The 13,646-nt window shown below is 47.2% G+C and overlaps 1 protein-coding gene across 4 annotated transcripts in view; it reads left to right on the top strand.

Annotated features, from left to right (window-relative positions):
* The window catches only part of ACAP2 (ArfGAP with coiled-coil, ankyrin repeat and PH domains 2), a 127,862-nt gene that overhangs the window by 99,976 nt on the left and 14,240 nt on the right, over positions 1 to 13,646 (top strand). For all 4 annotated transcript variants that reach the window (XM_075571112.1, XM_075571110.1, XM_075571109.1 and 1 more), the window contains 6 exons: positions 4,221 to 4,321; positions 5,251 to 5,356; positions 9,296 to 9,504; positions 11,645 to 11,714; positions 12,292 to 12,386; positions 12,891 to 13,075. In XM_075571112.1, coding sequence (XP_075427227.1) covers positions 4,221 to 4,321; positions 5,251 to 5,356; positions 9,296 to 9,504; positions 11,645 to 11,714; positions 12,292 to 12,386; positions 12,891 to 13,075 — 766 coding nt within the window. The remainder of the gene's footprint in view (positions 1 to 4,220; positions 4,322 to 5,250; positions 5,357 to 9,295; positions 9,505 to 11,644; positions 11,715 to 12,291; positions 12,387 to 12,890; positions 13,076 to 13,646) is intronic.

Here is a 13,646-nt window from a genome sequence, read left to right as displayed (position 1 = left end):
GCTCCTGAGTCCCTTACCGCTGGGGTTACCGGTGCTCCTGGGATATTAACTGCTGGGGTTGCCGGTGCTCCTGGGATATTTACCGCTGGGGTTGCCGGTGCTCCTGGGATATTTACCGCTGGGGTTACCGGTGCTCCTGGGATATTTACCGCTGGGGTTACCGGTGCTCCTGGGATATTTACCGCTGGGGTTGCCGGTGCTCCTGGGATATTTACCGCTGGGGTTGCCGGTGCTCCTGGGGTTGCCGGTGCTCCTGAGTCCCTTACCGCTGGGGTTACCGGTGCTCCTGGGATATTTACCGCTGGGGTTACCGGTGCTCCTGGGATATTTACCGCTGGGGTTACCGGTGCTCCTGGGATATTTACCGCTGGGGTTACCGGTGCTCCTGAGAGACACTTACACTGGGGTTATTGGTGCTCCTGAGAGACACTTGCACTGGGGTTATCGGTGCTCCTGAGAGACACTTACACTGGGGTTACCGGTGCTCCTGAGAGACACTTACACTGGGGTTACCGGTGCTCCTGAGAGACACTTACACTGGGGTTATCGTGCTCCAGAGAGACACTTGCACTGGGGTTATCGGTGCTCCTGAGAGACACTTACACTGGGGTTATCGGTACTCCTGAGAGACACTTACACTGGGGTTATCGGTGCTCCTGAGAGACACTTACACTGGGGTTATCGTGCTCCTGAGAGACACTTGCACTGGGGTTATCGGTGCTCCTAAGAGACACACTGGGGTTATCGGTGCTCCTGAGAGACACTTACACTGGGGTTATCGGTGCTCCTGAGAGACACTTACACTGGGGTTATCGGTGCTCCTGAGAGACACTTACACTGGGGTTATCGGTGCTCCTGAGAGACACTTACACTGGGGTTATCGGTGCTCCTGAGAGACACTTACACTGGGGTTATCGGTGCTCCTGAGAGACACTTACACTGGGGTTATCGGTGCTCCTGAGAGACACTTACACTGGGGTTATCGGTGCTCCTGAGAGACACTTACACTGGGGTTATCGGTGCTCCTGAGAGACACTTACACTGGGGTTACTGGTGCTCCTGATAGACACTTACCGCTGGGGTTACCGGTGCTCCTGGGATATTTACCGCTGGGGTTACCGGTGCTCCTGGAATATTTACCGCTGGGGTTACCGGTGCTCCTGGGATATTTACTGCTGGGGTTACTTAGGCTCCTGAGAGACACTTACCGCTGGGGTTGCCGGTGCTCCTGAGTCCCTTACCGCTGGGGTTACCGGTGCTCCTGGGATGTTTACCGCTGGGGTTACCGGTGCTCCTGGGATATTTACCGCTGGGGTTACCGGTGCTCCTGGGATATTTACCACTGGGGTTACTGGTGCTCCCGATAGACACTTACCGCTGGGGTTACCGGTGCTCCTGAGAGACACTTACACTGGGGTTATCGGTGCTCCTGAGAGACACTTACACTGGGGTTACTGGTGCTCCCGATAGACACTTACCGCTGGGGTTACCGGTGCTCCTGGGATATTTACCGCTGGGGTTACCGGTGCTCCTGGGATATTTACTGCTGGGGTTACTTAGGCTCCTGAGAGACACTTACCGCTGGGGTTGCCGGTGCTCCTGAGTCCCTTACCGCTGGGGTTACCGGTGCTCCTGGGATGTTTACCGCTGGGGTTACCGGTGCTCCTGGGATATTTACCGCTGGGGTTACCGGTGCTCCTGGGATATTTACCTCTGGGGTTGCCGGTGCTCCTGGGATATTTACCTCTGGGGTTGCCGGTGCTCCTGGGATATTTACCGCTGGGGTTGCCGGTGCTCCTGGGATATTTACCGCTGGGGTTGCCAGTGCTCCTGGGATATTTACCGCTGGGGTTGCCGGTGCTCCTGAGATATTTACCGCTGGGGTTAACGGTGCTCCTGAGATATTTACCGCTGGGGTTGCCGGTGTTCCTGGGATATTTACCACTGGGGTTACCGGTGCTCCTGAGAGACACTTACCGCTGGGGTTGCCGGTGCTCCTGAGTCCCTTACCGCTGGGGTTGCCGGTGCTCCTGAGTCCCTTACCGCTGGGGTTACCGGTGCTCCTGGGATATTTACCGCTGGGGTTGCCGGTGCTCCTGGGGTTGCCGGTGCTCCTGAGTCCCTTACCGCTGGGGTTACCGGTGCTCCTGGGATATTTACTGCTGGGGTTACCGGTGCTCCTGGGATATTAACTGCTGGGGTTGCCGGTGCTCCTGGGATATTTACCGCTGGGGTTGCCGGTGCTCCTGGGATATTTACCGCTGGGGTTGCCGGTGCTCCTGGGATATTTACCGCTGGGGTTTCCGGTGCTCCTGGGATATTTACTGCTGGGGTTGCCGGCGCTCCTGGGATATTTACCGCTGGGGTTACCGGTGCTCCTGGGATATTTACCGCTGGGGTTGCCGGTACTCCTGGGATATTTACTGCTGGGGTTGCCGGTGCTCCTGGGATATTTACCGCTGGGGTTGCCGGTGCTCCTGGGATATTTACCGCTGGGGTTGCCGGTGCTCCTGGGATATTTACCGCTGGGGTTTCCGGTGCTCCTGGGATATTTACCGCTGGGGTTACCGGTGCTCCTGGGATATTTACCGCTGGGGTTTCCGGTGCTCCTGGGATATTTACCGCTGGGGTTACCGGTGCTCCTGGGATATTTACCGCTGGGGTTTCCGGTGCTCCTGGGATATTTACCGCTGGGGTTACCGGTGCTCCTGGGATATTTACCGCTGGGGTTACCGGTGCTCCTGGGATATTTACCGCTGGGGTTGCCGGTGCTCCTGGGATATTTACCGCTGGGGTTGCCGGTGCTCCTGGGGTTGCCGGTGCTCCTGAGTCCCTTACCGCTGGGGTTACCGGTGCTCCTGGGATATTAACTGCTGGGGTTGCCGGTGCTCCTGGGATATTTACCGCTGGGGTTGCCGGTGCTCCTGGGATATTTACCGCTGGGGTTACCGGTGCTCCTGGGATATTTACCGCTGGGGTTACCGGTGCTCCTGGGATATTTACCGCTGGGGTTGCCGGTGCTCCTGGGATATTTACCGCTGGGGTTGCCGGTGCTCCTGAGAGACTTTTTTCCCCCCCATTAGCCTGTAACAGGATTGGAACCAGGGGGGACTTTGACGGTGAACTGATCTATTTTCAGCTCCCTGGACACCCTGGTGTTCCTGATATACTTGGTTTGCAGTGCGTTATTCTTCCATTTTGGGGAAAGAAAATGGCCACCAAACTACAGGGGACCCCAGGGTGCCCCCAATTCCAATCCTGTGAAAAATTAATTTAATCTTTTAGGCAGATTTGCTGCATTAAAGCCCCCCCAGGAAAGGGAATAATGATGGGCTCCACATTTTGTATGTCCCACGACCAATAGGAAACGATCATCCATTGCGGTTTCATATTGGACAGGTGTTTAAATGTCCAGGGAGAACACCAGTAATTGGACAGGTAAGTATCTCCAGTGCTAAAAATAGCGCAGTTTGGCTTGAATCCTGCAATATATATTTTAAAAAGCGTAACATTGGTAAGATTGCTGCATTAATGTACACTTTTTTATTTTAAGCAGAATTCTACGCTACTGGATCTTATCTTTTATAATAAGGCCCTTTGGTTCCTGAGATACTCACCGGAGAAGTTACTGGGTTTAAATCTCCCTTTAGCACAGAGTTTCTTTATCCGTGATGTATCACTAGTGTTCACAGTCTATGCTGCTAGATAATTTATTTGCATACTATCTTCCTGTTGCGGAGAGTTGAAAGTTGTGTAATTATATGGACGTCTGTGCTACCTGGCCCTTCCTGAACCACAGACCACACCGCCAATGTGACAGCCTGCTACTTTTCTCTTTCTTAAAATATGCTGTTAAAAAAAATGCTGATAAATAACTGAACAATAATATTTGAGTACTAGTGGTTCTGTGTGTGTATTGTCTGTGAGACAACATGTTTAGCACATTCTATGGAAACTTTTATTACACATTACAAACTCGCATCCTATATTCTACGACGTGATATGCAACTGTTACATACGCCTGTAATATATATTATCTTTAACTGTGCATGCAATATCTTGTATATAATGTATAACCCTGCTCACTTAATGTAACTATGTATTTGTAACCATGTGTTTGTCATCATAACTCTGTGCCCAGGAAAAGAAGAGGTAACTCACAATGTATTACTTCCTGTAAAAACATTTTATAAATAAATGTCACCCTACCTCCTCCTTAGGATAACCCAACCGTTGTTGTTGAGGATTTGCGTCTTTGCACTGTGAAGCACTGTGAAGACATAGAAAGACGCTTCTGCTTTGAGGTTGTTTCACCAACTAAGTAAGTTGATGAAATAGTTAAACGTTTGTACAATATTTGTTTTTATTTCTTTTACATTGTTTCTTCTGTGGCATCTGGTTCTAGTTAATCTAAAGAGTTAAAGTTGTGCTGACTACTATTTCATCATTGTGATACAGTGGCAATGTTGCTAATGTAATGGCGTCAGTACTGGTTAGTTGATTAATTCTGTTCCTGCTAGATGGAGCTGCAGTGTTTTGCTGATCCATCTGGCAGTGATTTGGTTAATAAATTGCATTTCACCTTTGGAGAGGATCTTTTGGAGACTTTCAACTCCTAACTTTTGTATAGTTTTCCCCTGATTAAAATGCCCGTGGTATTGGGAATGGGGGGAGATGTGCATACTTGCAGCATGTGGAGGTGAAAGTAACGTAACTCCAGAGCAGGCCCGTCAAACTTTGGGCCAATTCTTACATTGCACTGCAAAGTTTCCAATGTATAGGTTAATTCAATATTATTCTGAAAATACATATAATAACTCGGAGCTCTAAATTATTTCTCCAATATGTATCTGTATCCTAGATTAGGGGTGTGCAAACTTTTCTTGCTGCTCTCCCCCCCCCCCCCCCCCTTTTACCACAATGCGGCGTCAAATGACGCTGCGGGGTCAGGTAACGTTGCCATGGAGATGCGTCCTGAAGCCTGCTGAATCTCGGTAAGTTGAGTTGCAGAGACCTCGCCCGGTCTGCTGGCATTTAAGTTAAATGCCTTAGGGAAGAGCACAGGTCCTCTGCAACTGCTGCACCCCCCACCCTCTCCACCCCCCCCCCCCCTCCCCGTTTGCACACCCCTGTCCTAGGTAATCGCTGTTCTAGTGGAACTGCTTGTTCATGGTAAAATAATCTGATGTATGATATACCCCAACTACTTTCCGTATTGCTGTCATTCATTGATATTTTCTGGTTCTGTAGGAGCTGTATGCTTCAGGCTGATTCCGATAGACTGCGTCAGGCGTGGATCATAGCTGTTCAAACCAGCATTGCTACAGCATATCGAGAGAAGGGGGATGAATCGGAGGTTAGTACCAATGGGTCTGTCGTGCGCATCAGTGTAGTTAACCAGGTCTGGATGCTTCAGACACTGGAGCCATACGAGGGAGTTATGCCAGTCCACAGAAGTAACCGGTGCAGGGAGAGGGGTATGATACTTCACCTGCTGTCCTCCGGTTTGGGGCCCACTCTCCTCGTTGGCTCCTGCGTGCCGCTGTCAAAAGGTATCTGGAAACTGGAAGGGAAACGGCGCTACTGCAAGGAAAAAACAAAACAAAACATTATCCACATTCCTCCTACATTGAACCAAACTAATATAAATCTAATATCTTATGTAGATTATTAAATCCTTATATGTTTAATTAATGGATTTATATTAGTTTGGTTCAATGTAGGAGGAATGTGGATAATGTTTTGTTTTGTTTTTTCCTTGCAGTGTTGTTTCTAGCATTTTAAGTGTATTTATACACCTTCAGTATGCAGTCAAACAGTCTTATCTTTATGCATGTTTATTATCTGAATATCCCCTGGGTTGGTATGTTATATACCTAGAGATGTCTTAAGGGAACAATGCATATATCATGATTCATTCGTAATGAGACTCTTGTAAAAAACTGTATAGTACTGAAGTGGTTAAAATCTTTTAATCCGCTTTCGCGGGCTTTTAGGCTATTTAAAAGGCTGTCACCACCTCTCCCCACTCCGAGACGAAGCCCTCTGTGAAAGGGTGAAACGCGTAGAGGGGGAGATGCTGGTGTAGCCCCGTGTGTGTTCAATAAAGTTGTTTGAAGATTACTCTGGGAGCGTTTTTCCGGACATGCGCAGTAGCGCCGTTTCCCTTCCAGTTTCATGAATCGGAGGTTAGCCCACAAAGCAAAATAAATGAATGTGCTGCAGCTTAGTTAATACGCTATCTCATAACTCCTCCCAATTATTAGTGTTGCAGTGTATATTATTTATTTATTTATAAAATGTTTTACCAGGAAGTAATACATTGAGAGTTGCCTCTCGTTTCAAGTATGTCCTGGGCACAGTTAATATGACAAATATACAGGCAGTCCTCGGTTATCCGACACAATGCGTTGCTCAAAATGGCGTTGGATAGCGAAACGCCTTCAAGCGAAACACCTTTTCCCATAGGAACACTGTTCAAATGAAAGGTTCCGTTCCTGAAGGCATTTTAAATGCTAAAATACACCAAATATTTTACGCAGACAATAAGAGATGCAGCACACACATAAATTATATAGTGTATATACTGTATTATATATATATATAATATATATATAATATATTAACAACTTTGCAAAGCGTCGTAAGAGCGTTGGATAAGCTTTTTTGGCGTTGTAAGAATGCACATAGGTAAGCATTGCAGAGCGTTAGATAAGCCATTCGTTGTAAAGCGAGGACTGCCTGTATTCAAACTTATAACCAAATGAAAGGACACAGTATAACATTAGTAGTCTAGGGCAGGGGTCGTGAAACCGCGGCTCGCGAGCCACTTGCGGCTCTTTGGGCATGTCCGTGCGACTCTCCCCTAAGTATTTGAAATTAAGGGGCAGGCGCGATGCGGGAGCAAAATGGCGGCGATTCCCCTGCGGTCCCGGCGCGCGCCTGCGCAGGTCCCCAAACGTGGGACGGAGGGGGAAGTACCAGGTAATCCTGCGGCCTGCTTCCCCTCGCGCTCCCCCCGAGCCCACCTCCCGCACCCCCAAGCCCATCTCCCGCACCCCCAAGCCCACCTCCCCTCCAGGGATATCAGGGGCAGGAGGGGTAAGAGTCAGGCGGCAACCTGCACCCACCCGGTCACTGTCACTCACTGTCACCCACCCACCCAGTCACTGTCACCCAGCCAGTCACTGTCACCCAGCCAGTCACTGTCACCCAGCCAGTCACTGTCACCCAGCCAGTCACTGTCACCCACCCAGTCACTGTCACCCACCCAGTCACTGTCACCCACCCAGTCACTGTCACCCTCCCACCCAGTCACTGTCACCCTCCCACCCAGTCACTGTCACCCTCCCACCCAGTCACTGTCACCCTCCCACCCAGTCACTGTCACCCTCCCACCCAGTCACTGTCACCCTCCCACCCAGTCACTGTCACCCTCCCACCCAGTCACTGTCACCCTCCCACCCAGTCACTGTCAGTCACTGTCACCCTCCCACCCAGTCACTGTCACCCTCCCACCCAGTCACTGTCAGTCACTGTCACCCTCCCACCCAGTCACTGTCAGTCACTGTCACCCTCCCATCCAGTCACTGTCAGTCACTGTCACCCTCCCACCCAGTCACTGTCTCCCACCCACCCAGTCACTGTCTCCCACCCACCCAGTCACTGTCTCCCACCCTCCCACCCAGTCACTGTCAGTCACTGTCACCCTCCCACCCAGTCACTGTCACCCTCCCACCCAGTCACTGTCAGTCACTGTCACCCTCCCACCCAGTCACTGTCAGTCACTGTCACCCTCCCATCCAGTCACTGTCAGTCACTGTCACCCTCCCACCCAGTCACTGTCTCCCACCCACCCAGTCACTGTCTCCCACCCACCCAGTCACTGTCTCCCACCCACCCAGTCACTGTCACCCTCCCACCCAGTCACTGTCACCCTCCCACCCAGTCACTGTCACCCTCCCACCCAGTCACTGTCACCCTCCCACCCAGTCACTGTCACCCTCCCACCCAGTCACTGTCACCCTCCCACCCAGTCACTGTCTCCCTCCCACCCAGTCACTGTCTCCCACCCAGTCACTGTCTAACCCACTGTCATTCACCCACCCACCCACTGTTATTCACCCAACCACCCACCCACTGTCATTCACCCACCCACCCACTGTCATTCACCCACCCACCCACTGTCATTCACCCAACCACTGTCATTCACCCACCCACTGTCATTCAAACCCACTGTCATTCAAACCCACTGTCATTCACCCACCCACCCACCCACTGTCATTCACCCACCCACCCACCCACTGTCATTCACCCACCCACCCACCCACTGTCATTCACCCACTCACCCACCCACTGTCATTCACCCACTCACCCACCCACTGTCATTCACCCACCCACCCACTGTCATTCACCCACCCACCCACTGTCATTCACCCACACACCCACTGTCATTCACCCACCCACTCAGCCACCCAGACAGGCAGTCACATGTCTTTTGTGGAAAATATAAAAATAAATAGGTTGCATTGTAATGTTTTTTTTTTGTATCACAATAAGAAAACAGTTAAGTAAAAGTTGCGCACTAAAAGATATTTGTTCGTGGTAGGCGCGCTATGGGTTCGGGGGGGGGGAGCCTGGTCCTTTCATTTGTCCCGGGCCCCATGGTTTCTGTTGGCGGCCCTGGGTGGGGGGTTGGGGGGCAGCCTGATGTGATGAGGGGGAATAATTATGGGGGGACAGCCTGATGTGATGAGGGGGAATAATTATGGGGGGACAGCCTGATGTGATGGGGGGGAATAATGATGGGGGGACAGCCTGATGTGATGGGGGGGAATAATGATGGGGGGACAGCCTGATGTGATGAGGGGGAATAATGATGGGGGGACAGCCTGATATGATGGGGGGAATAATGATGGGGGGGACAGCCTGATGTGATGGGGGGGAATAATGATGGGGGGACAGCCTGATATGATGGGGGGACAGCCTGATGTGATGGGGGGGACAGCCTGATGTGATGAGGGGGAATAATGATGGGGGGACATCCTGATATGATGAGCGTATTGTGATGCGCGTATTGAAAGACATTACTGAAGTCCATACAGCTATGGTCTCAATTATGATTTGGGTGTAAAGAGCATGTGTGTTTTGGGTATAATTGGCTTTATATATTGTACTGTAGTAATGATGTTAACTATATATATATAAATTTCAAGTGACCGCGTGTAACGATTGACAATGTTATCCATGCCCATGTCGTGCATTATGGTGGAATTTCCATGTTCTATTCATTTAGAAAGTAGATAAGAAGCCGTCCCTCTCCACTGGCAGCCTGGAGTCTGGTAGTGAGGCAAAGGAAAAGCTGGTTAAAGGGGAGAGTGCACTGCAGCGGGCTCAGTGTATCCCTGGCAATACAAACTGCTGTGACTGCGGCCTTTTGGATCCTCGATGGGCCAGCATCAACCTGGGAATTACCCTATGCATTGAGTGCTCAGGTATACACAGGTGAGCAGTACTATAATGCAGAGATTCTGGATTCAGACAATAACTTGCACACTGAGTCAGTAAACAGTCTTAGAGATGTAATCAAAAAGGGATTTTATTTGGCTTTGGTTATGTTCTCAGTTACAGCTTGCACAGCATACAACAGGAAATGCGCTCCAAACACCAGGGCAAGCCCAATCAGTCTAGTCTGATCCCGAGAGAGCGAGGGGAATTAATTCTTGGCCAGGGCACCTGCATGGTCCGTGGAGAAGGTTCTGGCACTATCCCCAGCCTAAGCTCATATTTATAGCATTTTGTATTAGGCTTCCTCCAATCAGTGCCAAGTGTTGTAGCAAAATGCATACTTAAACTGATGAGTCACACTTCCTAAGCAATAAACAACTCTATATATTATAAACATGTGACAGAGAGAGAACTCTGCTAACTCAAAGCACATGTCATGGCACATTTAAGCTAATAAGTGGTACTTCCCAATACAAGTATGTCATGATCGGGATATAAGGGGTTAATGGGATCTGTGTATATGTTGATCTGCACCCCCTGCTTCAGCAGAATTGTCCCAGGTCTTAGATGTATTTCCCCAGCAGTCTGTGTTATATTCCTGTATGTGTATAAATCATGTCGGGAGGGAAAGGGTTAACCATATTGTGTATATTGTATGTATTGTATGTCTTTATTTATATAGCGCCATAAATGTACATAGCGCGTCACAGTAGTATATGTTGATCTGCATTTCCCTGCTTCAGCAGAATGAATTGCAATGTTATGTATTAACCTGGAGAGAGAGGGAGAATTGTATTGTATCCCTGACAGTGGCTAAAGTGTAAAACATTATAACTTTTGCTATATACATGCTACGAAGGTGAAATTTGGATATGTTGTCCTATCCAAGAACACAGGTCGCATACATATCGTTAACCTGATTTACTACATGTGAAATATAGTTATGAGTTATCTCTGTTTTTACTATAAGTTTGGATATAGGTTTGAAAGCTTGTCAGATGGCCGCTTTGATATGTAATTGTACAATCAAAGGAGGCTACTTGAAAGGCTTTTGTGATGGACGGTCCCCTGTGGAGAAGTTAGCTAGAGGTGAGAAAAAAAGCCTGGACATCAATGGAGGTGACTGGCCTCATTGCGTATGCAGCCAAGTGTCACGGATGGGCACTAACCATTGTGACCTGTTAAATGTAACACCCCTACAGGAACGGTCTCTGCCCATTAACCATTTTTACTAGACATAATGGCACCCAGGCCTCTTGTCATATTTTTTTATAAATGGGCTGGCCAAGTAGGAACAGGGGAGGGGTGTATTACTGAGGGGCTGGGTAAGCCCTGCTTCTCGCGTTACCTGGCAACCTGTGATTGGGACAAGGTAATTGTTCACCAATAACTGAACTGCCATGTTAGGAATGGGGTCCTGCTTCTATATAATTGCTTGCACCCCTTATTCCTGTGCTTGTCGTGACTGTAACAACTAAATGAGCTGCTATTCGGCTGAATATCTCATTATTCAACCCCAGTAAGTGTAAGTATTTCTGTAATGTTATTTGCTTAATGTTTTGTCTGTTCTGCTCATAATGAATAAACTCATTCAGTTTACTACTGTATATCCTAATCTTGTTCAATCTGGCCCGGTTATTATATATATATAAGTTATGTTCTCTCGTGACAAAGTACTATTACTGATCAGTAACAATGTTTATTTATTGATAGATTTGGGGAATCCGAGAGCAGCCAAAGAATGCAGTGGATGATGATAAATAGGTTACTGATACAAATAAAGCACTTTCAGGGCTGCCCTTGCTCTTTTAGGAAATGGAGTTAGAAAAGTTATATATTTTTTTAAACATCATTTATAAATAAATGATTGCGGATTTGTCAGATTAGGGGGGATTTTACTTCATTTTGTATCTCTAATATACTTATCCAATAGTACCACGTTTAAAATCCAGAATGCCAAGCAATGGTCCAATAATGTTTTAACGGTGGTTTTCTTTTCAGCTTTTACTGTAATTCTGATCTTTTTCTTTCAGTTTTTGTGAGAACTATTCTAATGTTTAGTTGATATGTTAAAATTATGGAGCCTTAAACCATTGCTTATACAACTAATCTATCAATCAATTCTCTACATGTTAAGGAGCCTGGGAGTCCACTTCTCCAAAGTAAGATCTCTGACTCTGGACACGTGGGAGCCTGAGCTTCTGAAGGTACCGCACTCCGGTGGCATTTCTAGGGCTAGAATGGTATATGCATATCCAGTGTAGGGTACAGTTTTACCTGGAAGTAAGACTGCATCTAACCCCGTCGCTGTTCTGCAATGCTGGCTTTTCCGGCAGCAGAGGCGTAAATGTGTTTTTTTTGTTTTTTTTATTCTGTATGATTTAAAAAAAAAAAACTTTACCATGGTCAGTCTTACCCAAGGACAAAAAAAGCTTGTTCCAGATCTTCCACTATGCAAATAGGTCCCATAAACATTACATTTATATACTGATGAAATATGATTTGAATTATATGGTGATATATTTCTACACATTGGGTACAATGTATTTCCATGACGTTTTCTCCTTTAAATGTGTATCTCATCTTACAGTACTGTCAGTGTGTGTTCCTATGATCAGATTCTCTATAATATGGAAATATGTTACCTGAAAGTAAATAGCAGCCAGCAAATGTAGGATTACTGCAGACTGTAGACAGCTTTAAATCTCAAGAGCCAAAAAAATATCTTTTCGACTGGGACCAGAAGAATATTATTACCTGACTTCTATTTCCATTTCCAAATAGGTAATGTGCAACTTGGGCAATGATGTGATAAATGGGATATATGAAGCTCGAGTGGAGAAAATGGGTGTAAAGAAGCCTCACAATGGATGTCTAAGGTAATCCATATTCGATCAGACAATATCACAATTTGTTTGTTCCTCTGCATTTGAGCCCAGTAATTATTCACTAACAGCCCCCCACACTGGTTCTGTTACCTTCAACTCGGTCTGTTACCTCTTTAATTACATCTCTATCTTCTGGGAAACCTGCACTACTTTGTGGTGCAGTCATCTCCAAAAATGCAAGTGTTCATAGTCCATGATAAAGCCTTAAACTTTAACCTAGTACAAATACATGTCAGCGTTTTCTAGTCTACATTAAGACTGTCATAACTGTCAGTAACCCTAACCCTTAAACTTTAACCTAGTACAAATACATGTCAGTGTTTTCTAGTCTACATTGAGACTGTCGTAACTGTCAAGGTGCACTTACCTAATGTTTGATTTGTGATGGTAGTTAACTGACATTGCATTGTAGTCTTAAGAGACTATTGATGCTCACTCTAGATGGCTTGTAATATTACCATCACACATGCTAATGCCGCTGTGTTTGTCTGGAAGACAGGAGAAAGAAGCATACATCAGAGCAAAGTATGTGGAAAAAAAGTTTGTGGATAAGAACGCTGAATTTACGCTGGCTGTAAGGAAGAAAGGCTTTTCCCAAAAACGAGCTGAAACCCGTCTCAGTGGTTCTGATAAAAGACCCAGCTCAGATGAACAGATTATGACCCCTTCCAGAAGTTCAGGTATATAAAATGCAATGTGTATTTCAAAGAACTACAGGCATACCCCTGTTTAAGGACACTCACTTTAAGTACACTCGCGAGTAAGGACATATCGCCCAAAAGGCAAACGGCAGCTCATGCATGCGCCTGTCAGCACGTCCTGAACAGCAATACCAGCTCCCTACCTGTACTGAAGCTGTGCGCAAGCGGTGAGACTATAGAGCCTGTTACAAATGCGTTATTTACATCAGTTATGCATGTATATGACGATTGCTGTACAGTACATGCATCGATAAGTGGGAAAAAGGTAGTGCTTCACTTTAAGTACATTTTCACTTGACATACATGCTTCGGTCCCATTGCGTACGTTAATGCGGGGTATGCCTGTATTTGTAATTTAATTTTGATAAATTGGATTAAAACGTTTTGGTCGATCCCACACTTGTGGAATTCGGACCCTTTTAGACTTAAGAGGAGGTAATTGCTTTCCTCTGACCAGTAGAAAAATCAACAGTGAAAAGGTTACACACAAAGTGCAGAAAAAACACTCTTACAAAATAATACTAGTTAGAATGCTTTACTCCTACATTAG

This window comes from Ascaphus truei, chromosome 14 (genome assembly GCF_040206685.1).
Source record: "Ascaphus truei isolate aAscTru1 chromosome 14, aAscTru1.hap1, whole genome shotgun sequence".
NCBI classification, from domain to species: domain Eukaryota; kingdom Metazoa; phylum Chordata; class Amphibia; order Anura; family Ascaphidae; genus Ascaphus; species Ascaphus truei.
Note: the sequence above shows the minus strand (reverse complement) of the source record. Positions and strands in the feature narration are given on the sequence as shown.